The sequence below is a fragment of the Loxodonta africana genome, chromosome 7 (assembly GCF_030014295.1).
Source record: "Loxodonta africana isolate mLoxAfr1 chromosome 7, mLoxAfr1.hap2, whole genome shotgun sequence".
In the NCBI taxonomy this organism is placed as follows: domain Eukaryota; kingdom Metazoa; phylum Chordata; class Mammalia; order Proboscidea; family Elephantidae; genus Loxodonta; species Loxodonta africana.
This window is the reverse complement of record NC_087348.1, coordinates 50,502,653-50,529,845: the sequence shown is the minus strand read 5'-3', so window position 1 is coordinate 50,529,845 and position 27,193 is coordinate 50,502,653. Positions and strand designations below refer to the sequence as shown.

The window sequence follows — 27,193 nt, the reverse complement described above, 5'->3', positions numbered from 1 at the left end:
TAGAAGCAAAAATGGGTCATGGGGGTGGGTCCTGGGAACATTCAGCAATGTCTTGTAAGGCATCTACCCCAGGCAATACCCTAGGAAATGAATGGGGCACCGCCCCAGGTGATATCTCAGCAAAGACTCTTTAGACAAAACTTGGTTAATCTCTTAGATGGGGATGGAGAGGGTAACAGTTTACTGGTGAGGGTGTCTTAGCAGACAAAGATGGCATAATCTCTTCAGATGGGAGTAAGGGGCCTGGTTTTGTTGGCAGGAGTGATTCAACAGAATTTAGGGGCTCAATGTCTTCAGCTTCCTGATTATCTGCTCATAAGTCCCCATCTCAAGTTTTAGGATCCAATTTCTTCCCAATGAATCCCTTCACTTTACTTTTAGATAGCATTCGAGGTTGGGAATTCAGTTGGCATTGTAATTCCGTCACTCTTAATAATAAGACTCTGGGTTTTGTTTCAGCAATATCACCTCTGTTATTACAAGAAATAATGTGTTCTTTCAGGGGACGACTGGCAACTTTCAGGTCTTTATGCAGCACTTGAGCCGTGACTATGAAGCCCTGAGCTCATCTCTTTTTTTCACCACTCTGTCTAGCAAAAGTAATAACAACCAACCAACTTCTCTAAACTTCTCATTCTGACAAAATTGTAGAAAAGTATCAAACATGGTATCACCCTGAGCCTTGCTTCTCATCAATACTTGATCTATTTGTGGTGATATTTCACGTATTAATATTGCCACCTCGTGCCATGGTTTAGAGGTGCACTCTACTAGTAGAGGCAGAGTCATCAGCACCTTTAAGACTAATCAGACTTAAGAACGAATTTGAAAACTCATCCTTATGATTTTGTTTCTCTAAAACTACTCTCAGTATCAAAGGCTGGGTTCTCTAGAAAAGCAAAATCAGCAAAGCATATATGTATATACAGAGAGATTTATCTCGAGGAAATGGCTCACACAGTTGTAGAGGCTGGCAAATCCCAAGTCTGTAGGCCAGTTGTCAGGCTGTAGGCTTCTTCTGACTCACTCAGCTGCAGAGGTTAATGAACCCAAGATCAGCAGGTCAGACGGCAATCCACTGGCTCATGGACTGCAGAGGCTGACAAATTCAAGATTGGCAGGTAAGGCGGCAGGCTGCTGGCTCACAGGCTGCAGAGGCTGTTGAACCCCAAGACTGGTAGGCAATAGAGCAGACCACTGGCTCAAATCCCAAGAACCAGAAGTCAGATGATGATGACCCGGATGCAGGAACCAGACCAAGCAAGAGAGCTTTGCCAGAATGTCCATATATATTGGATGCAAGCCACACCCCTGAGGAAACTCCCTTTACAACTGATTGGCTGATCACATCAGATCACATCATGGCAGTGATCACATCAGATCACAAAATGGAGGATGACTACATCATTACATAACTGCCATATTACATCATTACGTAACTGCCAAACTACATCATAACTGTGAAACCACTGAGAATCTTGGCTCAGCCAAGTTGACATACAATCTTAACCACTACACACACAAAACCTAAAATATTTACTATCTGGTCCTTTATAGAAAAAGTTTGCTGACCCTAGATCTAGATAATTGGAGCTACAGATTGCCATGCTTTTTTATGCCTGCTTTTGTTCTTTATTTTTCTAGATATTTTCTTTCCTCTTTGTTAACAGTCCAGAAACTTAAGCCAGCAAACACTTATTATTTCCAAGGTTCTTATCCTTGATAGGTAACGCTGGTGGCATAGTGGTTAAGTGCAACAGCTGCTAACCAAAAGGTTGGCAGTTCAAATCCAAAAGGTGCTCCTTGGAAACTCTATGGGGCAGTTCTACTCTGTCCTATAGGATTGCTATGAGTCAGAATCAACACGACGGCTGGTCTGGGTATCCTTGATATTGCTCTCTGCACTCCTGGGTTACTCTATGCTGTAAGTTCAGTAACTGGCTGGAATTTGTTTGTGATTTGGAGATGGCATCAGCTCTCTTCATTTAATGAGCACTTTTAGCTGCTAGCTTAGAAGTGGACTACAAAATCTAAACTAATTATCTTTTTCTAAGTATTTTTCTGCATTTCTGTGTTCAAATGTGCTGTTGTTATAGTCTATATCCTACCAAATGATCTTCCAAAAAATAATAGGATATATATATATCCTGACTGATGTATATATATATACACCAGCTGAAACAACCCATCACCAGAAACAACCTGATATGCTATCATGACTCTTCATAAAGCAGTATAGATTTTGACTGATCAGATCCTCAGATAACAAAGGTCTATCCTCCAGCTCAGTCTGAAGAATGACCACTAAGAACTGGAACCACCTGCATCAGTAGATGCTAACAGAGCTATTAGTAGTAGGAACTGAGACTACGTGTTCAACGTGACTTAATTTTTTGTTCCAGGAAACTTTTGTTCATTAAAGATAAGATTATAAAAACCAATAAACTATATCATTGTTTGGTTCAGGCAATCACTGGAAAAGAATTTATATGAGACAATAAACAGTATGCTCATTTGGGCAAACAGCTGATTTACTAAATAGTTTACTCTCAAGACTTGCTTCAAGATTTCATGTTGTTATCCTAAACTACTATGTCACAACATTCACTCAGTCCCTATCAATGATCTGCCTTAAGACAATACTCAATGCATGGAAGGTCAGCTCAACTGGACTTGACCAAAAGCAAAGAAGTTTCTGGGATAAACTGAATGCCTCGAAGGTCAGCAGAGCAAGGGCGGGGGTTTGGGGACCATGGTTTAAGGGGACTTCTAAGTCAATTGGCAAAATAATTCTATTATGAAAACATTCTGCATCCCACTTTGAAATGTGGTATCTGGGGTCTTAAATGCTAACAAGCAGCCATCTAAGATGCATCAATTGGTCTCAACCCACCTGGATCAAAGGAGAATGAAGAACACCAAGGTCACATGATAACTATGAGCCCAAGTGACAGAAAGGGCCACATGAACTAGAGACTTACATCATCCTGAGACCAGAAGAACTAGATGGTGCCCAGCCACAACTGATGACTGCCCTGACAGGGAGCGCAACAGAGAACCCCTGAAGGAGCAGGAGAACAGTGGGATGCAGACCCCAAATTCTCACAAAAAGACCATACTTAATGGTCTGACTGACACTAGAGGAATCCCGGCGGTCATGGTCCCCAAACCTTCTGTTGGCCCAGGACAGGAACCATACCCCAAGACAACTCCTCAGACATGGAAGGGACTGGACGGTGGGTAGGAGAGAGATGCTGATGAAGAGTGAGCTATTTGTATCAGGTGGACACTTGAGACTGTATTGGCATCTCCTGTCTGGAGGGGGGATGGGAGGGTAGAGAGGGTTGGAAGCTGGCAAAATTGTCACGAAAGGAGAGACTGGAAGTGCTGACTCATTAGGGGGAGAGAAAGTGGGAGTATGGAGTAAGGTGTATATAAACTTATATGTGATAGACTGACTTGATTTGTAAATGTTCACTTGAAGCTCAATAAAAATTAAAAAAAAAAAAAAAATCTGCCTTAAGCCACGTGGTTTGAAAATACATCAACAGCCTTAGAAAATATGTTAGTTCTGAAGCTTCACTTCTTAAAAAAATATTCTCGCTCCCCATAACACACAATATGTTTCTCAGATGTGAAATGGTTCATAACAGTTTTCAGAGCTATTGTCAGTTTTATATTACCAGAAAGCCAGGAAGAATTTTTATTCTGTTTTCTAGAATTCCAAATGCTATTAACAGTATTTAAAATTTAGTTAAAATTTTCTTGAGATAATATAATGCTCCTGAATATATTTAGGCAATTGAAAAATTAACTTTTTAATAAGGATTAGAATATATTTTAAAATAAATGCTAAAAATGCTAATCTGAACAAAAAAATACTAACCTTTTGCCATTTAAGTTCTTGTGTCTCCACAATAATTTTACCAATGTGCTCTTCATACTGAGTTTCTGCTTCCTAGTTAAAAAGAAAAATAAAAATGATCTGAAAATTAGGACTTTGTGACTTAAAGTTTTAGCTCTTTCTTTTGTTGTTGTTTGCATTCAAGTCAATTCAGACTCATGGTGACTCCGTGTGTGCAGAGCAGAACTACTCTACAGGGATTTCAAGACCGTGACCTTCCAAAAGCAAATCGCTAGGCTTGTCTTCTAAGGTGCCTCTGGGTTGGTTTGAACCGCCACCCTTTCGGATAGTAGTCAAGTGCTTAAACTGGTGCACCACCCAGGGACTCCACCGGCTCTTTCTAGAGAGGTACAAGAAACATCCCTCCATCATTACAAGAAAAAAAGATTAAAAAGCTGGACAAACCAATGATGGCAAATTAATGACTTTCTTTGGACCCGTTGGAGAAATGAGGTCACAGATCAAACAACTAACTCTAAATCTGGATTGAGACAGGTGCCTGCAGAGAGAAACAACACTCAAGTATTTGCTTGCTTACCTGAGGTACAAGCCATTGAATGCCATATAAGCCAGCAAGAAGATTCAGCTAGAAATCCTCAATAAATTGCTAAAGGCAGAGTGTGGGCTACAGTAAAAACAAGAAGCCACTGTTTTTACTTCCAGGAAAACCACTAGATGCTCACAGGGAAGATCAGGAAGAATACTGAGAGCTTTATCCCATAGTACTGGCTGAGGAGGGGGAGAGCAACCAGAGACTATCTTCCTTATTTCCCCTACTGAACAAAAGCCTTAACCTGCAGGGGCGAAAGCAACAAAAACTGTAGCTAAGGACACTAGTGGAAACCCTCTGCAGCTGATAAAGGGGACCAAGAGGTACTATTAAAACTCTACCCAAGGTAACACTGAATGAGGGTGAAGTGTACACAGCTTGATGAAAGTAAATGATGTCACTAAAGAGTACACATATAATTTTGAAACAAAAGCAAAAACTATATGTGTGTATAGAGATGTACGTATGTAGGTATATATGTGTATAAACTCATTGCCGTCAAGTTAATTTTGACTCATAGCAGAACTGTTCCATAGGGTTTCCAAGGAGCAGCTGGTGGATTCGAACTGCCAATCTTTTCATTAGTAGCCATAGCTCTTAACCACTGCACCACCAGGGCTCCATATATGTGTGTAGGTATGTATATATGTGTATGTCTACATATATGTATATGCATCTATGTGACTGTACACACATATATTCATATATATAATAAAGCACATAGCAGGCACAGTTATGGATATTTTTTAGACATAACCAAAAACCTTGAGGAATTAGATTTCTAAGTTTGAAGGATTAGGACCATAGTTTCATGGCACATCTCAGTCAATTAACATAATACAGTTCATAAAGTTATGTTCTACATACTAGTTTAGTGAGTAGTGTCTGGGATCTTAAAAGCTTGCAAGTGGCTATCTCAAATACAACCATTGTTCTCTACTGGTCTGGAGTAAAAGAAAAAGAAGGAAACCAAAGAGTCAAAGAAACTAGTTTACAGGACAAAGAGTCTACATGAACTATGGCCTCATCTACCCTGAGACTAGAAGAACTAGATGGTGCCCAGCTACCACTACCACTGTTCTAATCAGGGTCAATAGATGCACCCTGACAGAGCAGGAAAAAAATGAAGAACAGAACCTCAAATTCCTAAAAAATACCTTTCACAGACAAGTAAAAACTCAGGGAATTCACTACCATCAGATCTTACTCTCCAGAAAATGTTAAAAGAAAGGAAAAGTTCGTGAAACAGAAGGAATATAATATAGTTCAGAAGCCTGGATCTACAGGAAGATCTGAAGAGTGCCAGAAATGGGATAAAAAAAAGATAAAACAAAAATCTTTCCTTCTTTTAAATTCCTCTAAAAGTTAACTGACATTTTAAATATATAATAATATTTATATAATAAAATAATGTATTGTATGATTATAGCATATATAAAAGTAAAATATATGACAACAATGTGACAAGGGATGAGAAGAAAAAAAGAATTTTTTTTCTTCATATAAAGTTCGTACACAATACATGAAGTGATACATTATTTGAAGGTAGATCATATTTTTTTAAAAACTACATTGTAGACTTTTGGTCTGGACAAGATGGTATAGACTATTTCTCCTAACTCCTCCCTGCTTATCTTTGTTCGGGACAACTAAAACCCTTGGAAATAATGTAAGAGGTAACAAAAAAGAGAAATCAGAAGGTGGAAAGAGGAGGGTGAACTGGTTAAGGACCCCAGACTGTAGTAGCTGGGCATCTTACGATCCCCACCAAACAGAAGGCAACAAGCAAGGTGCGAAATTCCCTGACCCCAACTCAGCAATAGAGGACAGCCCAGGTAGGTTCATTCCCACCCTGGATCCAACAGGAATCCCACTGCCAATACCAGGTGAGCCCAGTAGCACCAGCAAGGGCCAGGGGAAGCAAATTCCTTCCTTGCTGGGCCTGAGACTCCCCCCATCTAGAGAGACCCGATAGAGAGGCAACACTGGCAAAGGGAACGCCACCATAACAAGCCTTGGCCTGGGAATCCTTTTTGCTCCCCAGAAGACTGAGACTCCCTTTCCCCATCCAGAGACATAGGGCAGCTAAATGGCACGACCAAGGCAAATTTTGGCATAACAAATGGCCTGGCCTAAACAGCGCTCTTTGTCTTCATGAACTAAAGACCCCCTTCCCCTACCTAAAGACATCAGGCATCCCAGGCTGGGCAAACTCCTTCTGCTGCCTCAGGGAGTAGCAGGAGAGACTAGTGGAAGCACCAGAAGCACCAGATAAAGCAAAAAAAGGAAAAAAGGCAACGTAAACATTCTGAAAATTAAGTTGTCACTGGAACCATATCCCACAAAAGTAGGCCAGGACCTATGTGCTAAACCTAAACAGGGTGACTGCCTGCTAACATTAATTAAGTAAAATCCAGAGCCTCATATCACAATAGACTAAATGTTCAAGATACAATAAAAAAAAAAATCTTCCATCACACTAAGAACCAGGAAAATCACAAATTGAATGACATATACCTTTAAGGTCTGATGGAAATCTAAATTCTACAAATTACATTACTAACATCACACATATTCTCTCTCTCACTGACACAAACACACACTCCATACTCCTATAGTTTGCTGGGCATCCCACTTGACTGGTAGGTATATTATCAATAGTCTCTTATATGCTTCTCCTTCCACACACTAACTCCCACTCCACCCTCAGGCCAAACAATTCCCAAAAGTTCAGGGAAATGAAAAGTAGCTCCTCTCACAAAAGCTTAAAAATCTCTGTTGTGCTTAAGGAAATTTTTTAAATATCCTTTAGTGATACAGTTCTTAATTACCTTTGTTTCCTCTTGTTTTTAACAAACATCACTTGCTATCCTATATGCTCTTGTTATTTCTGTAAGCATGAAGAACAAAAAAACCTCAACTTCCACCTATAACAATTTTTCCAATATTTATTATTTTTAAGACTTACTATTTGAAAATAATTATCACTTTATTTGGTACTTACTATGTGTTATAGAATGATTCCTGGTGGTGCAGTGGTTAAGCACTCAGCTGCTAACCGAAAGATCGGTAGTTCAAATCCACCAGCCATTTCCACAGCAGAAAGATCTGGCAGTCTGCTTCTGTAAAGATTACAGCCTTGGAAGCCTTATGGGGCAGTTCTGCTCTGTCCTATAGAGTTGCTTTGAGTCAAAATTGACTGGACAACTACAGGTTTATGTGTCATACATTTTACATGTGTTCACAGAGTGTTTAGTTTGAAACAATCTCACAATTGTTTTATCATAAAATCTTGCCTCCAGATATACTACTTAAAGGTGATATATAATTTGTTATACAGTATTTGTTAAAAATTGATCTCCTGATTTTACACTCATATCATGAATTCAAATAAAAGACAGGCAAATGGTAAGAATAACAAAAAATATGTATTTTCAATGTGCTGCACCTTTTGGACACTCAATGGCCATTCTTATACCCGGTCAGTTACTATTTATCTTATACCTATACAGTACTTGCATCCTCTAGTCATGTTCTCTATTTGTCTTGCCATTAGCATTCCTAATCTTCTAGTTGTAGAAAGCTCACAGAATTCTGTACTGAGAATTCAGTTCTTATTGTATTAAAAAAAGATTTACGTTGCTGTTGCTATTGCAACAATATTGCTGATATTGTTTTTTTTCTTCATCTTTTTATCCCATTCTGTTTTGTACTAGGTGCTTGTCTTAGTTATCTAGTGCTGCTATAACAGAAATACCACAAGTGGATGGCTTTAACAAAGAGAAATTTATTCTCTCACAGTCTAGCAGGCTAGAAGTCCGAATTCAAGGTGCCAGTTCCAGGGGAAAGCTTTCTCTCTCTGTCAGCTCTGGAGGAAGGTCCTTGTCATCAATCTTTCCCTTGTCTAGGAGCTTCTCTGCATAGGAACCCTGGGTCCAAAGGATGTGCTCTGCTCCCGGTCCCATTTTCTTGGTGGTATGAGGTCCCCCATGTCTCTCTGCTCACTTCTCTCTTTTATATCTCAAAAGAGATTGGTTTAAGACACAATCTAATCTTGTAGATTGAGTCCTGTCTAATTAACGTAACTCCCACTAAGCCTATCTCATCACAATCATAGAAATAGGATTTGTTAACACAAAGGAAAATCACATCAGATGACAAAATGGTAAATGATCACACAATACTGGAAATCATGGCCTAGCCAAATAGATACATGTATTTTTCGGGGACACTTCAGTCCACGACAATGCTGTATATCGTTCCGTGCTATGAAAAAAATGTAAGCTTTTTCCTTGATCCATTCACTTTTTAGGGGTATACCAGTATTACTTCCATGATTATGCTGCTCTTTGCTTTGGTTTTTCAAAAATCTGTAAACCGTCCGTCTATTAGTTACAGTTCTCTGCCCACTTAGTCAACTAAAGAGTTTATCTTGATCTATAGTCAATGATCTTATGGGCACACCTTTCTGAACTTGATAATCATCCAAGCTAAAATGGCTTTTCTTACCAGTAGCATCTTTGTGATCTAAAGCACAGATATGCCTTGCAAATGTCTTCTATTTGATTAAAGAGATCTTATTTCTACTAGATAATCTGGAAAAGAAATATATAGTTTTGGGGCAAAGCACCACTGGAATTATCTCATTAGGACCAAAAGATTGGCATATAAATTATTTTAGAAATAAACTACCTCAAAATTTAAAATAACTAGAATACACAAATCAGAATTATTTTCATTCTGTTGGCAATAACAAATTTCATATTATGCATCTGCCATACCAAAACATCCATTCTTACAGCTACATAAGATGGAGATGTATTCTAAATGATCAGTCCTTCTGTAGGATCATAAAACTGTAGAATTTTGGAGGTGAAAGCCACCTGAAATAGCTTCCAGTCCACCCTAAAACTCAGAGATTTTAAGGGACTGATACTCAAATCTCCCTACTGAGTCCCATATTTCTTCCACTAATATACATAATTAACTGAGCAAGTAATGCAGTCACACAAAATTGGTGTTTACCACAAAGAGTTAGAAAGTAAAATGGCTTCAGTTGAAAATAATCAAAACACTATAGACAACAAAATAAAGCCAAAGAAAAAGGCTTTTTCTCACTCCACTAAATCGTATTTCACTACTCAACTATACTGTAATTAACAAAAGAGAGAGGGGACATTTCTGATTTTTCAGAAATTGGTAACAATAATATTTGAAAATAAAATTCTTTTAAATTAATAATGATCTACAAATGAACAAGCTGAATCAACAAGAAAGTTTATGCTGAATCAAAAAGTATGCTTTTTAAAAGGTAGACACCATTCCTAGTAAATGTCCTTATCAGATTGTTCTTGTTCTTAGGTGCTGTCAAGTCGGTTCCGAATCACAGCTACCCCATATACAACAGAAGGAAACGCTGGCTGGTCCCATGCCATCCTCACAATCATTGCTATCTTTGAGCCCATTGTTGCAGCCACTATGTCAATCCATCTCGTTGAGGGTCTTTCCCTTTTTCACTAACCCTCTACTCTACCAAACATAATGTCCTTCTCCAGGGGCTGGTCCCTCCTGATAACATGTCCAAGATGAAGTCTTGCCATCCCTGCTTCTAAGGAGCATTCTGGCTGTATTTCTTCCAATACAGATTTGTTCTTCTGGCAGTCCAAGGCACAGTCAATGTTCTTCACCATAATTCAAAGACTTCAATTCTTCTTCAGTCTTCCTTATTCAATGTCCAGCTTTCATGTGCATATGAGGCGATTGAAAACACCATGGCTTGACTCAGGCGCACCTTAGTCCTCAAAGCGATATCTTTGGTTTTTAACAATTTAAAGAGATCTTTTGCAATAGATTTGCCCAATGCAAGGCATCGTTTGATTTCTTAACTGTTGCTTCCATGGGTGTTGATTGTGAAACCAAGTGAAATGAAATCCTTGACAACTTCAATCCTTTCTCCATTTATCACACTGTTGCTTATTGGTCCAGTTGTGAGGATTTTTGTTTTCTTTATGCTAAAGTGTAATCCATACTGAAGGCTATGATCTTTGATCTTCATCAGTAAGTGCTTCAAGTCCCCTTCACTTTCAGCAAGCAATGTTGTGTCATCTGCATAACACAGGTTGTTAATGAGTCTTCCTCCAATCCTGATGCCCCGTTCTTCCTATAGTCCAGCTTCTCGGATTATTTGCTCACCATACAGATTGAATAAGTATGGTGAAAGGATACAACCCTGTCGCACACCTTTCCTGACTTTAAACCACACAGTCCCCTTGTTCTGTCTGAACAACTGCCTCTTGATCTGTGAACAGGTTCCTCATGAGCACAATTAGTGTTCTGAAATTCCCATTCTTTGCAGTGTTACCATAATTTGTTATGATCCACACAGTTGAATGTCTTTGCATAATAAATAAAACACAAGTAAACATCTTTCTGGTATTCTCTGCTTTCAGCCAGGATTCATCTGACATCAGCAATAGTAGTTATCAGATAGTTCCACAAAATAGCTCACATGGAGTGGGGATAAACACAGGGGTCACAAATTCAGCTTCCTTCAGAATCCAGGTAATTGACAAGTGATGTAAGCAGGGTAGGAACTGTGTTGAACTGAAGAGCCAATATTTCCAGTTCAACCTGTATCTTCCATTCAGCCCCAACTAATTGTTGCCTTGTGGGAAAATGGACCATGTGCTATCAATTCTTTCAAGTACTGAGGGAAAAAAATTAAAACTCTAGAAATCCATATTTTAATATGACATCTACTGGTTTTTAAATATTGGAAGTGGATTAAAAGTTTTTCAAACAAAACATATTCCTAAGTCAACTCATCTATAAAATGGAAACAACTCTATCGCAGAGCTTCTAGACTTTTTAAACATGCATTAATTTTATAACCTTTTACAAACTGTGTCTTAGTCTATGCTCTAAGAGAATTTAAAAGCCATACAAATGAATAACTATACTACCATGTAGTATGTATTACCTATCAAAATAGAGGAAACCCTGGTAGTGTAGTGGTTAAGCGCTACAGCTGCTAACCAAAAGGTCGGCGGTTCAAACCCACCAGGCGCTCCTTGGAAACTCTATGGGGCAGTTCTACTCTGTGCTTTAAGGTCACTATGAGTTGGAATCGACCCAACTGCAACAGGTTTGGGATTTTTTTGTTTTATCAGAATCGAGTTATGAGTAAAGCATTATAGGAGTTTGAGAAAAGGGCACATTAAGTTTATCAAATATCTAAACAGAAATAAATACTGGCATTCTAAATTAGCACAAATAAAAGCCAATGGAATTTTGGGCAGTGAAAAATAAATGATTTGCTAAAGAAATTGGGAGAGGAAACTGGGTTATTAATATACATTGTATATATATATCCAGGAATTATAATAATAAATAAACCATTGCCGTTGAGTTGATTCCGACTCATAGCAATCCTAAAGCACAGACTGCAACTGCTCCATAGGATTTCCAAGGAGCACCTGGTGGATTCGAACTGCCAATCTCTTGGTTAGCGGCCTTAGCTCTTAACCACTACACCACCTGAGCTTCCATTAATGGTGTAATACGGGTAAATAGCCTTAAGCAGCATTTCAATGCCCTGTGAAATTAGTTATGCTACGAGTGGAATCATACTCTTCTCTGATTATTATGATTCCTGAATATATATATATATACATATATACACACAATATATATATTTTAATATTGCATGGAAAACTGATTAAATGGGTGTCATCCACATAACCCATTACTAGCATATAGTACACTTCTACTTTACTAGAATTTTAATTCAATATCATGCTTTCCACTAAAAATACTCATTATTTAACTTTATATGAGAACTTTAATTTTTTTCTTCCATCCATTCTTCAAGAGGCTCTTAAAAGTTAATAAAAATTCTTATAAAATTGTCAATGAGAGAAAAGGATATTAATTTAGTAAGAAAATCCGATCTGTAACTTCAGTAAAGCAGCCCGAATACAGAACCTTAAAAGTACTTTTTTTTTTTTTTAGATGCCTTAGGGCTACAAGGATTAAAGTTTGTTTTTTGGTTTTTTTTTTTTTAAATAAAAACAATAAGTGAGGAGTAATTTGATGGTTTATTTACTCTTTATAACCTTTAGAAAGTATCATGCTTTTTTAAAAGTGTTTGCTTCAGGCTGTAGTTTTACAAGATGGGCTGTGTATTGGTCAGGCCTCTTCAATTCTTGACCCTGAACAGATTTAGGAACATAGTACATAGCAGGCACATGTCCGAGCAGTCGAAACTGTAACTGGGTACTTTTACGTTCCTTTTCACACTCATAATCCACCTCCTATGAAACTGCACAATACAGTTTCTCATGTTGCCCAGTAAAATACAGATCACTCTTCCAGATTGTTTCTTGGTTTGATGAATTACAAAGTATTCAAAACAAACATCTCCGATATGCATGGATAGCCTAGAAGTTTATATTTTTAAAAATCACTTTCCTAATTAAAATTTAAACTACTACTGTCACATTAGTCAACTTAATTTATACAAAAAATTATGAAATAGAAAAATATTAGAACATTCAATTCTTAAATTCTTTTGTTCTTTCAACAAGCATTTCTAGTTTATATTTTGAAATGTTCTATCAAATAATCAGAATATATTTACAAATTTAAAATAAATAATCTATTTAAAATTTTTTTCTACCTATCTCAGATATGAAAATTAAATTCTGAAGTTTTTGAAGGAAAGGGGCATATCATAATAATTCATATTGTCCTACAGCATGCATAATCTCTGAAAAGTAAGGTAACAAAGTGTTTAAGAGACTCTGGGTTTGGAGACAAATCATCTGGGTTCAAATCCAGCAAATCAAATCCTTTGCTGTTTACCTGCTATGTGACTTTAGGCAAGTTACTCATCCTCTTGCTTCCTCAGTTTGCTCATCTAGAAAATGGCAATAACAAGAGTACTTGCCTCATAAAATTATACCAAGGATTAAATTAATCAACAAAAAATATTTAGAATTCTATCTAGATTGTGGTAGTTCTCAGACTCAAATGTATGAGTAGGCCTACTTGAAAAAAGCAGTATCTTGAACACCTGCAATTCAATTGCTTTGAGAAGAGATATATATGTATTTCATACCCCCAGAGCATTTATTCCCACTTTCAATATGTTTTCAGTACAGACATGTAGTACTAGAAGAGCTTTCAATCACTTCGCACTTCATTTACTGCTTAACATACACTGCTGGCATGGATTTCCCACCTTCTTTCACATTGGAAAAACCCTGATTGTGTCCTACGATCCACCACTACCAATGTGATTCAGAAAAATCCTGAATGGTCTTAACCAATCATGATGGTCCAGTGCACTACCCTTGCCAATAACTGGTTTAGGAGTGAGTATGTGACCCAATTATGGCCAAGGAGATATTCGGGGATGTATGCTGAGAAGATTCTGGAAAAGTTTCGTTATCCTTTAGTTAAGAGATACACATCACTTTTTCTACTGTAAGATACTGTCCTGTCTGTCCTCGATGCCTGCAATTAAAGCAGCCATGCCGCAACTATAGGATGCCAAAAAGCCCAAGAAAAATCAGTTTGAGAATGGCAAAACGGGAAGATGAGCAGAACTACAGTTCTTGATGATATTGTTCAGCCACTTAAATAACCAATCCCAGAAGCACTCTACCTCTAGACTCCTTGTCATGTGAGATGATAAACCCTATAAGTCATTATGATTTGGGTTTTATTGTCTCTACTTGCTACTGAGAACATTCTAAATGATACAACCTTCATAAATGCCTATCTTTGAATAAATCATAGAAGACTTAAGAGAATCATAAGGAACATATTTCATTTAATAAAGCAAATACTTGACTGCTAAAATATATTCTCTGACTTATCCCCAATATTGTGTTATAGAAATTCTAAAACATACAGGAAAACAGTGAACACCCATATAACCACCACCTAAATTCGACCATTAACATTTTACTTGTTTATATCACATCTATCCATCCTTAAAAGGAGCCCTGGTGGTGCAATGGTTAAGGGCTCGGCTGTTAACCAAAAGGTCGGGTGGTTCAAACCCACCAGCATCTCTGTGAGAGAGCTATCTGTTCCCGTAAGACTACAGCCTAGAAAACCCTATGGGTTTCTATGAGTTGGAATAAACTCGATGGCACACAACATCTATCCTTCTAGCCATTAATTAAACTACTTTAGTTCTCGATGATTTCAAAGTAAATTGCAGGCATCAGTACACTTCCTCCTAAATACATATATATCATTAAACAGAGCTGAATATTTTTACAGCTTGTTTCGTTTACCCCAAAATTTACTTACAATGAAATGCGCAATTGTACATTCTCTGTGTTTTGACATATGCCTGCTCCTGTATAATACAAACCCTTATCAAGACATATCATGTTTCCATCAACCCAGAAAGTTCGCTCAAGTCCCTTCCTAGTCAAACTCCACTCCTACTCCCTCCTCAAGAGACAACCACTCTTTTGATTTTTTCTTCCATACTCAGATTGTTTGTTCCAAATTTTCATATAAATGGAATAATACAGTATATATTCTTTTATGTAAGTCTTCTTTTACTCAGCATGTTTTTGATCCCATCCATGTTGTTGTGTGTATCACCAAATTGTTACTTTCATTGCTGCATAGTACACCTATTCCTCACTTATTGACTATCTTGTTATTTCAACATTTCACATTTATGACAATAGTAAAAAATCTACTATCTGACTATTCTTAGCATTAACGACGTTAAGTCTAGCAGTAATGAATGCTGAGGTGCAAGGTGAAAACAATGCTAGCTGTGATGGTGAAAATTATGTATCCACTTGACTGGACCATCATTCTCAGTGGTTTCGCAGTTATATAATGATGTAATTTGGCAGTTATGTGATGATATAGTCATCTTCCGTTTTGTGATCTGATGTCGTCATCCTCAATTTTTGCATAACACTGATTTTTACATAATGACCTGGTCTTTGGAAGGTAACCATGTCAGTAAGTGAGGAGTGAGTATATTGCATTGAGAAGCCCTGGCGGCACTGTGGTTAAGCACTTAGCTGCTAACCAAAAGGTCAGCAGTTCGAACCCACCAGCTGCTCTATGGGAAAAAGATGTGGCAGTCTGCTTCCACAAAGATTACAGCCTTGGAAGCCCTATGGGGCAGTTGTACTATGTCCTCTAGGGTTGCTGTGAGTTGAAATCAACTCAGTGGGTTTGGTTTTGGTAATATTGTATTGAATGAATATACCATAGTCTCTTCATTCATGCTCATATTGATGAATAGCTGGATGTTTCCAGGGTTTCAGCATAATGAATAAAGCTGCACGAACATTCTTCTACAAGAGTTTTTTTTTTTTTTTTTTAACACATTTTCATTTGTCTTGGATAAATGTATCTAGGAGTAGAATTGGATAGGCATATGTACATGTCATAAGACAGGTATGCGTTTAGTTTTATAAGAAACTGCCAGACCTTTTTCCAAAGTGGCTCTAACATTTTACATTCCCACCAATAATGCTCTAGTTGCTCCACGAACTCATCAGTATTTCAGGATGCCAGTCTTTTAAATTATAATCATTCTAGGATGTACATACCAGTATCTCAAAATGGTTTTATTTAGCATTTCTCTGTTGACTAACTGATACTGGGTACCTTTTCAAGAACTTATTAATTACTCATATATCTTATTTTGTGAAGTGTCCATTTCTTTTTTCTAATTTTTAATGGGATTCTTTGTCTTTTTATTACTCAGTTGTCCTTTATCAAATATACACTTTCTTCCATTCTGTTTCCTTGTTTGCTTTTTTTAATGGTGCCATTTGATGAGCAGAGGTTTTTAATTTTGTTCAAATCTACATCATCTTTCTTTGCTTTTACAATAATTGATTTCTCTGACTCACCCGATAAATCTTTGCCTATTCCTAAATCATAAAGATATTCTGCTATGTTTAACACTAAAAACTTTGTGGTTTAGCTTCTACATTTAGGTCTATGACTCATCTCATATTAATTTTTCTGTATATTATGAGATAGAGGCCAAGGTGCATCTTTTTCTGAATGGATATATGGCTTTATTCATAATAACCAACAACTGGAAACCACCCCGGCGCCCATCAACAGGTTAATGAAAAGAACAATGGTGGTATATTTATACAATAGACTACTACTCAACAACAAAAAGGAATGAACTACAGACACAACAATATGTATGAATTTCAAAAATATTATGCTGAGTAAAAAAAGCCTTACACAGAAGAAAATATACTGTAGGATTCCAATCATATGGATTTCTACAAAACAGAAAAACTAACCCATGGTGTAAACAAATGAGAACAATGGTTGCCTCTGAATGGATGGGGAAGAGAACTGGAGTGACAAAGGACATGAGGAAAATTTCTGGGGATGATGGTAATGCTTCACATTTTGATAAGGATTTGGGTTACCCAGTTGTATGCATTTCTCCAAATTCATCAGATGGTATACTTAAGAATTATACATTTTATTATATGTAATTTTATCTTAAAAAAAATGTAAACAAATATTGAACTCCAATTAACGATATGCATGCTGAAGCATTTAGAAAGAAATGTACTAATAATGTCTACAACTTGGTTGGAAATGCATCAAAAATATATAACCAATGAAAAATAAATATGCAAAAAGAAAAATGTTAACAGTAGAATCTAGGTAGTGGGTATATTCATTTCCCATTGCTGAAGTAACAAATTACCATAAATTTAATGGCTTAAAGCAACACAAATTTAAATTCTTATAATTCTGGGATCAGAAGTGGAAAATGCTCTTGCTATACAAAAGTCAAGGTGTCAGCAGGGCAGTGTTCCTTCTAGAGTCTCTAGAGGAGAGTCTGTTTCCTTGCCTCTTTCGGCTTCCAGGGGCTGCCTACGTTCCTTGGCTTGTGGCCCCTTCCTCCAGCTTCAAAGGCAACAAAGTAGCATCTTCAAATCTTTCTCTCTGACCACCACCCTTACTTCCATCATCACATCTCTTTCTCTGACTCTCCTGCCCTCCTCTTTTAAGAACCCTTGTGACTGTATTGGACCCACCCAAATATTCAAGAGTAATATCCCCATCCCAAGATTCTTAATTTAACAGCTGCCTAGTCCTTTTTGCCATGTAAGGTTACATTCACAGGCTCCGGGGATTAGGATGTGGACATTTTGGGGGAGCCATTATTCTGCCCTCTTCTGCACAGATAAAGTGCTGCCATTAGGGTAAAAGTGAAAATTAATAATTATGTTTTTCTAATCAAAGGGAAGAATTTTTCCCTTTCTAAGGAAGATCCCTTTCAAGGAGGGATTTTATTGAACATAGTATATATTCTTGCATTTGGTTATTAAAAACACTTAAAATACTTTATTTCTGAGACTCTGGGTTGAAATTTGAAGAGTATGTTGTCAGTTCCTGTTGCAAATCCAAAATTTTTCAGAATGGATTTTTAAAGAAAGCATATTCTTCATGTTGGAAATACATAAATAAATAGAACAAAATATGTTTGAAATAGAATATAAAGTTTTAAATAGTGACCCAAAGTTGTTTCACTTAGAAAAGATAATATTTTAAGCTAATTGTATAAAAATAGCTCTTTTTATGATTATTCCAGGTACTTTTTTAAACAGCATTTATTTTTCAAATAGACTTTTGTTATACTACTAATAAGTAGCTTTAGACAGGATGAACGATCAACATTGTGGCAATTAAATTTTTTACAACAATGAATTTCAATATTTTAAAATCCTAGAACAAAGTTCATATTGTAACAAAAATGTTGTTTCAGATATCTTTTTCTCTCACTTATAGTTTATTTTTAGAAATTCACCAAATTTTATTGACTCTTTTCTCTGCCTTTTTATGTCTTTAGAGCCATATATTAGTCCTGTTCACCTCACCCCTGGATTATTACTGCAATAGCCTTCTCGTTTCTTTTCTTCTCTCCAGAAGCTGACCAGCTCCAATCTATCCTATACAGAGCTGACAACACATTCTTCAAATTTAAATGAAGGGTCTCAGAAATCATATATTTTAAGAAGTTTTGCACAATATAGATCTCCTGATGAAACTGAACATCTTTCCCAATTTGATACTAGATATGTTCTTTTTAAAAATCTTTCTGTCTCAGGGCTATAATTTAAAAAATAAGGATATTTGAATCTTTGAGCTCAAAATGCTTACTATGTACACTTAACAGTTAATCAAGTACTGCCCTGTTCCATTATTTAATCATTTAGTAGTTTTTTTTTTCTTTATCTCATACCTTGACAAAAATGTAATCTCTCCAAGAACAGTTATTTTTTTATCAGCCATTGTGCATTCCTGAGCACTCAGTAAGTTCCAGTTGACTTGTCAAGTATTTAACAATCTGAAAGTCCCTGTTTTATTTTTTAATTTCCAAATTCTTCTTCTTTCCCATTCCCTGATCATAGACTTAATTTGTCCTCTTTTTTCTTACTCCATTATTTGGACTATATTTCTTCTTTTTTAAACAAGTAGCTATTTTGTTAGGCCTTTTTTGTTGTTGTTGAAAACTTCATTGGAATGCAAAACCAAAAAACTACACAAAACCAAGTTATGATTAAAAGAAGCACAAACAAAAAAGTGCTTATGACAAAGTTTATCAAGAAAATATTCTGGATCCCACTTTGGTGAGTCACGTCTGCAGTCTTAAAACCTTGCGAATGGCCATCTAAGATGCAACGATTGGTCCCAACCCACTTGGACCAAAGGAGAATGAAGAACACCAAAGACACAATGGAAAATATTAGCCCAGGAGACAAAAGGGCCATATAAACCAGAGACTCCATCATCTTGAGACCAGAAGAGCTACATGGTGCCCAGCTACCACCAATGACTGCCCTGACAGGGAACAAGCAGATAGCCCCTGACAGAACACGGAGTAAAGTATGGAACAGAGCTTAAATTCATGTAAAAGGACCAGACTTACTGGTCTGACTGAGACTGGAGGAACTCCCAAAGTCATGGCCCCCAGATATTCTGTTAACCCAGAATTAAAACCATTCCCAAAGCCCACTCTTCAGACAAGATTAGACTGGACTATAAAACATAAAATAATACTCGTGAAGAGTGTGCTTCTTAGTTCAAGCAGATACGTGAGACCAAATGGGCAGCTCCTGTCCAGAGGCAGGGTTAGAAGGCAGAAAGGGACAGGAGCTTGTCAGATGGACCCTGGAAACCCAGGGTGGAAAGGGGGAGTGTGCTGTTACGTTATAGGGACTGCAACTAGTGTCACATAACAACATGTGTATAAACTTTGTATGATAAATCAGCTTGAGCTGTAAACTTTCACCTAAAGCACAATTTAAAAAAAATTTTTAAAAGGTGCTTACCCTTCTCATACGCAATTCTTCTAAGGCTTCCAGTAAACTTGTTTTGAAATCTAATAGCTGAATAGAAAACAATGTCTCTGAAGAACCCTGAAGAGCAAAGGATGATGACGACTCAGTCTTGAAATCGTTCTCCATATTAACATTTATTACCTGTAGTATAAAGATTTTAAATGAAAAAATCATTTATTTAGGTTTTTCAAATAAATGCACAGTTATGATAAAAATGTAACAATCTGTATCACATAATCTTCCAAGCTCACCACTAAGTAACAGTTTTGTCATTACTTCTACTCCAACCATGATACAAAAAACGCTTAGCAACAAAGACCCTGTTTTGTTCCTCTGTTGTTGAGGCCTTTTTTGGTACCTTAGTGCCCTCCAGGACTAAATTTTTTGCCCCTAAACACCAATCTCCTTAAGGCTGAGTTCCTAATGTTTGAGACAAGTCTTGGCCCTTCACTAATTGCTTTCCCACCAAGGCTTGGATAGATATTGTGCTTCCTAAACTTTGCCTTGCCATAAAGCCACTTCTCAGGACTGGTGGAAACATTAATTAATAGAAATATAATCTTGAAACTCAACAAAGTTCGAAGAGATCTGGGGTAACTGCTTTTATTAAAAACCAAGGCAACTAAATATCTTTCCCAACCCAAAATAAAGTCGGAGGACTTGCACTTCCCAATTTAAAAACTTACTAAAAAAATAGAGCAAGCAAAACTATGCGGTACTGACATAAGGATAAACATGTAGATCAATGGAATAGAATTTTCAGAAATAAACCCTTACATTTATGGTCAACTAATTTTTGACAAAAATGCCAAGACCATTCATAGGGAAAGGATAGTCTTTTCAACAAATGGTGCCTATTCAACTGGAATCTATATGCAAAAGAATAAAGTTGCATCACAATGTATGCAAAAATTAACTAAAAATGGGTCTAAGGCCTAAATATAAGTGCTAAAACTCTCAGGAAAAAAGATAGGAGTATTTCTTCATGACCTTGGATTAGGCAATGATTTCTTAGTTATGACAACTAAAATACAAGCAACCAAAGAAAAAAATTACTTGGACTTCAGTAAAATTAAAAACTTTCATACTTCAAAGGGCACTATCAAGAAAGTAAAAAGACAATCCACAAAACTGGAGAAAATATTTGCAAATTATTAGACAAGGGACTAGTATCTAGAATATATAATGAGCTTCCAAAACTCAACAATAAAAGCAACAACAACAACAAAAAAAAACCCAATTAACCCATATTTTAAACGGGTAGAGGATTTGAATAGACATTTCTCCAAAGAAGATATACAAATAACCAACAAGCACATGAAAAAATGCTCAATATCATTAGTTATTAGGGAAATGCAAACTAAAAGCCCAATGAGATACTACTCCACACCCACTAGAATGGCTATAATAAAAAAGATGGGTAATAGCAAGTACTGGCAAGGAGATGGAGAAACTGGAACCCAGATACACTGCTAGTGGGAATGTTAAACGGTGCAGGTGCAGCCACTTTGGAAATAGTTTTAGCAGTGCCTCAAAAAGTCAAAACAGTTACCATATGGCCCAGCAATTCCACTCCTAGGTATCTATACTCAATAGAAATGAAAACATATCCACACAAAAACTTATATGTGAATATTCATAGCAGCAGTATTCATAATAGCTAAAAAGTTGACACAACCCCAAATGTCCATCAGTCGAAGATGGATAAATATGGCATAACCATACAATAGAATATTACCACAAAAAGGAACAAAGTATGATACATGCTACATCACAGATGAACCTTGGGGAAAAAAAGCATAGAACAAGCCAAAAAATTATAAAACACAAAATACGATCATATAGTCACACTCAAATATTTTGTTAAATGTAAGTGAATATTCTAGTTAAAAGGAAAAAAGTTTGGATTTTTAAAAATGTAACTTTTTACTGTTTACAAGAGACCAATGTAAAATGTAAACATACAGAAGTGTTGAAAGTAAAAGAATAAAATACCTCCACAACACTTACAGATGTTTACAAAAATTGCCATAAAGCAATCCCAACAAAATTTCAAAGAACTTAAACAGTATAGATGATATTACCAAAACAAGGAATCAAAGACAGTATGTGAATGAAAAATTAAAGGCCAATCTAAGTCATAAAATAAGACCCAAATCCTAAACAAAATAATGGCATACTGAACCTAACAATGGGCAAAAGTGATGATGTATCATAACCAAGTTTGGTTCATCACAAAAATGTAAGGTTCATTTAACATTGGAAATCAACTAATATTCTCTACATTGATATTAAATATCTATATATATATAAATCATAGATGACATTCCTAACTCAATATTAGATTTCTTGGATGGCTATGAAGGAGAATGTCCTTGTCCTTGATTTTTAGGAGATATATGCTTAAGTATTTCAGAGTAAAATGTCATGATGTATGCAAATTACTTTCTATATATATGTATACGTATGTATATACATATACATACATATACATATTAGATAAAGCAAATACAGCAAAATTTTAATAATCGGTAAATCTAGGTAAAGCGTACTCTATAGGTTCAATCGTATCCCCAAAAAAGATGTTGAAGTAACCCCTGTACCCATGAATGTGACATGATTTGGAAAAAGGGTCTTTGAAAATGTTATCAGTTAGGTTAACATGAGCTCATACTAGAGTAGGGTAGGTCCTAATCTTATATGACTGGTGTCCTTATAAAAAAGGAGAAAATACACGGAGACAGAGGATGGGCTCCATGTGACACTGCAGCTGAAAGCCAAGGAATGCCTGGAGTGACCAGAAGCCAGGAGACAAGCACGGAAAAGAATCTCCCTCAGAGCCTTAGAAGAAATCAGCATGGTGGACACCTGATCTCGGACCCCTAGCCTCTAGAATTGTGAGACAATACATTTCTGTTGTTTAAATCCACCCTACAAAGCCAATACAGGGTATAAGGGTGTGGGTTGTTCTACGCTTTGGACTCTTCTAAGGTTTGAGATTTTAAAAGATGAAACATTGGGGAAAATGAATTATGCACTATAATAAAAAAGATAATAGTGTTGGCAAGGATGTGAGAAATTAGAACCCTCATACATCCTCATACTCTGCGGGTGGGAAAGTAAAATGGCAACTACTTTGAGAAACAGTAGGGCAGTTTCTCAAAAGGTTAAACAGAATTACCATATGACTCAGTAATTCGATTCCTAGGTACCCAAGAGAAGAATTGTATACAAATATTCACAGCAGTATTACTTATAATAGCCAAAAAGTGGAAACAGTACAAATCTCCAACAACTGATAAACAGATAAAATGTGGCATACATACACAATGTAACATCACTTGGCAAAAAAAGGAAACCAAGTACTGAAAAATCTACAACATGGATGGACCTTGGAAACATAATAAGTGACAGAAACCAGTAACATAGTGTATGATTCCATTTATATGAAATGTCCAGAATAGGCAAACTAATAGAGCCAGAAAGTACATTGGTGGCTGCTTAGGGCTGAGGGAGGGAGGGTAGTTGAGAAGGAATGGGGAGTGGCTACTAATGGGACAGTGTCTTTTTGAGGTGATGAAAATGTTGTAAAATTGATTGTGGTGATATTTGCACAACTCTTTGAATATACCGAAAACCACTGACCTGTACACTTTAAATAGATGAATTATATGGTATGTGAACTATATCTCATTAAAACTGTTATTTTTTAAAATGGAATGATACACTAAAAAGCTAAATAGAAGCTCTGAGGGAGGAGCTTACTAACGGGCTTTACTATTGAGTGACCAAGTGGCAAGGCAACCTTTTCATTAAAGGGCCACCCCCTACCCCAATGTCAATATGTAGAGATCTTTTCTCCCAGGCCTTTCGTTTTCTCCAGAGAATTCTCCATTCTCCTGCCTTACAGTGCAAGAGGAGAGGGTAGAGGATTTTACATAGCAGCATGTATTTTGATAAAAGGGTGATGGATGGGAGCTACGGATTCCACAGTTCAGCGGGTAGATTTTTACTCAATTTTCATTTTCAGCCTCATACCTCATCCCCGCCTTCCACTGTGTCTGGTGTACTCCAGACTAAAACTGCCAGAGTTCAGTTTTTTCAAAGCATAAATCTTCTATCTCCTGTGGAGAAGGAGATCTGGGATGGTTCAAGATTACACACACAGACTTTGAAGAAACTTGTCATATCCCTGACTTTCAGAGTACTTGGTGCTTCCAAATTTTTAAATCAGTCACCGCTCCTCTATATGCTTTCTGATGGGTACAGTTTAGTCATCTCCCATTCTCCCTTGTCCCTGCGAGTTAATACCCATTTTGGTGAGAGGAAGAAAAATAAATATATGTAGATAGTCAATCATGTTTAACTGGAAGGTTCAAATGTGATTTCTAAACTCATCTGCTACTTAATTACATAAAGTCCACTATGCATAGAACATATGCATAGAACTAAACCTTGGTGGCATAGTGGTTAAGAGCTCAGCTGCTAACCAAAAGGTTAGCAGTTTGAATCCACCAGCTGCTCCTTGGAAACCCTACGGGGCAGTTCTACTTTGTCCTATAGGGTGGATATGAGTTGGAATTGACTCGACAGCAGTGAGTTTTGTTTCATGCATAGAACATGAGGGAAACAGTGATTGAATGGTTGAATTCTCACTTTCCATGCAGGAGACACAGGTTCAATTTCCAGCCAATGCCCCTGAAGCGCTCATCTGTCAGTGGAGGCTTGCGTGTTGTTAAGATGCTGAAAAGGTTTCAGTGGAACTTCCAGACTAAGATGGACTAGAAGGAAAGGCCTGGCGGTCAGCCATAGGGTTTCAGCCAATGAAAACCCTATGGATCACAGCAGTCTCTCACGGCCAATCATGGGGACGATGCAGGACCCGGCAGCTTTTCATTCCAGTGCGCATGAGGTCCCCTTGAGTCAGGGGCCGACTCGACAGCAGCTAAAAACAACACGCACAGAACAACACCTTGCAAAATGTTGGTTCTCAAAAAAATACATGATGAATTGTACAGAGTAGCTGAATCAAGAAACATTAATTAGATTACTAGCATATGCAGAGCACCAGGCTATGAGCTCACAACCTAGTTAGAGAAACAGATATGGAAACCAACAGTGTGATGAATACTAAAATATAAGGATATACAAAATACTTACGAAAATGCAGATAAAAATCAACTAATTCTGTTCGCAGGGTTTTAGGGGGGTGTTACAGGAAAGAATATCTGAATACTGGCTGGTAAAGACTACAGAGAGAAAATAATATGAGGGAAGTGATAACTACATGTTTACATTGTTTATCATTTACATAAATACATCACTTTACCAACAGAAACATCTACCAGATACACATTCCCTAGGGTATAGCAAATTTAGATGATTTCGTTTGCCACTCAGCTGTGGGAGCTACTGCTGCTGCCTTCTTCACTGTTGAATCTCCCAGAGCCTAGTGTAATTTCTGGCTCATTAATAGGTGTTGAATAAATCTTTGAGTTCTAAAAACATACCAAATTTAGTCTGGCTTTAAGGCCTTTACACTTGCTGTTCCCTCTGCCTGGAATGCTCTACTCCAAACCTTTGCACAGAATTTTCTTCATGTTTTTCAGGTCTCAGCTCAAATGTCACCTCTTCAGCAAGCATACCACACCCTATTCTTTAGCACATCATCCGGTGTTATTTTCTTCACAGCACTTATCACTATCCAAGAATGTCTGTTAATTACTTAACTTTGTTTATTATCTGTTTCCTTTAGAAAATAAGCTCTGTGAAAGCAGAATCTCATCTGGCTTGTTCATGCTATCTTCAGCACCTAGGACAGTGCCTAATATAGCATAACACCAAGAAAACCCACTGCCATCGAGTCAATTCAGATTCATAGCAATCCCATAGATTTTCCAAGGTTGTAAATCTCCCGAGTAGTAGCTGGTAGATCCAAACTGCCAACCTTTCAACTAGCAGTTGATCACTTTAATCACTGCACCACCAGGGCTCCTTATAGCATAATACAGGAGGTTTAAAAATATTTGTTAAATATTAAATGAATTTACCTCACTTGCCTGGTCCCTGAAGGTATTTATTTAGTGACCTCCTACTATTCTGTTGTCGTCGAGTCAATTATGACTCATAGCGACCCTGTAGGACACAGTAGAGCTGCCATATTGGGTTTCCAACGAACGGCTGGTGGATTCAAACTGCTGACATTTTGGTTAGCAGCCAAGCTCTTAACCACTGCGTCACCAGGGCTCCGATTTCCTACTATAGGCACGTAATCATTCCAAGAGCAAAAGTTTGGGAATAAAATGATATTCACAAATCTGTTAATAATCAGCCATGTGATTACAGATAACATGCTTGACCTTTCTGGGTCTACTTTCTTACTTTCTCTCTATTTACTTCCAGCTCTACAGTTCTATAATATGAATAAAAAAACCATGTAAGTAATTCCCAATTTATCTTAAGCCATCTCAAAAGTACTCACTTGGATTTTTTTTCACCTCAAATTTAACAAATCAAAATTTGCACTTTTTCTTCTCCATCAACTTTCTTAACTTCATTTTTGTCAGTATTACGACCTGGAGCCCGGGTGATACAGTGGTTAAATGCTTGACTGCTAACCAAAAGGTCAGTGGTTCAAACCCCCCAGGCACTCCATGCGAGAAGATGCGGTAGTCTATTCTCCGAAAGATTTACAGCCTTGGAAACCCTATAGGGCAGTTCTACTCTGTTCTACAGGGTTGCTATGAGTCAGAATCAACTCAAGGGCAATCGTTTATTTGACGTATTTTATTTAAATCTTCAGTGAACATTCACAACATCTTTAACCAACATCTTTCACAACTCTCTCTCTCTTTCATCCCCTAAATGTAATCTTTAAATGGGCCTGTTTTTTCTTCCTTCCTAATTGGCCTTTGGATTCATTCTGCATCACTACTCCTACTCCTATCAGTCTAGTCAGACCCTCGTTACCTCAGACATGAATTATAACCACCTTTTCCTATTATCCATTTATTTAATCTTCTCCCCCACTTCAATCTATCCTGAATGTTTCTTCCAGAATTATTTTGCAAAATATGACTTAAATCTCATCAGTCTCCTAATTCACAAATCTACAAGAGTCCCTTTTGTCTACAAAATCAAATCCAAATGCCTCTACTGACTTTTAAGGATTCCCCATTTTCTAGTTTCATCCTACTTTTCAAATTTAATCTTACTCTGTACCCAAAAGATTTCCTCTTTTACCGTTTCCTTCCTGTTTCCCACCTAATCCATGCTCATTCCACCTCTGAACCTAGAAAACTTTTTCAACCTTCTGCACTTATCTAAATTCTTTTATGGCTCAATCCAAGAATCCTGCCTACA

At 37.1% G+C, this 27,193-nt stretch overlaps 1 protein-coding gene across 1 annotated transcript in view; it reads right to left on the bottom strand.

Moving 5' to 3' along the window:
* CCDC73 (coiled-coil domain containing 73) overlaps positions 1 to 19,957 on the bottom strand; it is a 113,514-nt gene extending 93,557 nt beyond the window's left edge. The window contains exons 1-2 of the mRNA XM_064289440.1: positions 19,823 to 19,957; positions 3,887 to 3,958 (exon numbers count right to left, since the gene is read on the bottom strand). Coding sequence (XP_064145510.1) covers positions 3,887 to 3,958; positions 19,823 to 19,957 — 207 coding nt within the window. The remainder of the gene's footprint in view (positions 1 to 3,886; positions 3,959 to 19,822) is intronic.
* Between the last annotated feature and the right edge of the window lie 7,236 nt (positions 19,958 to 27,193).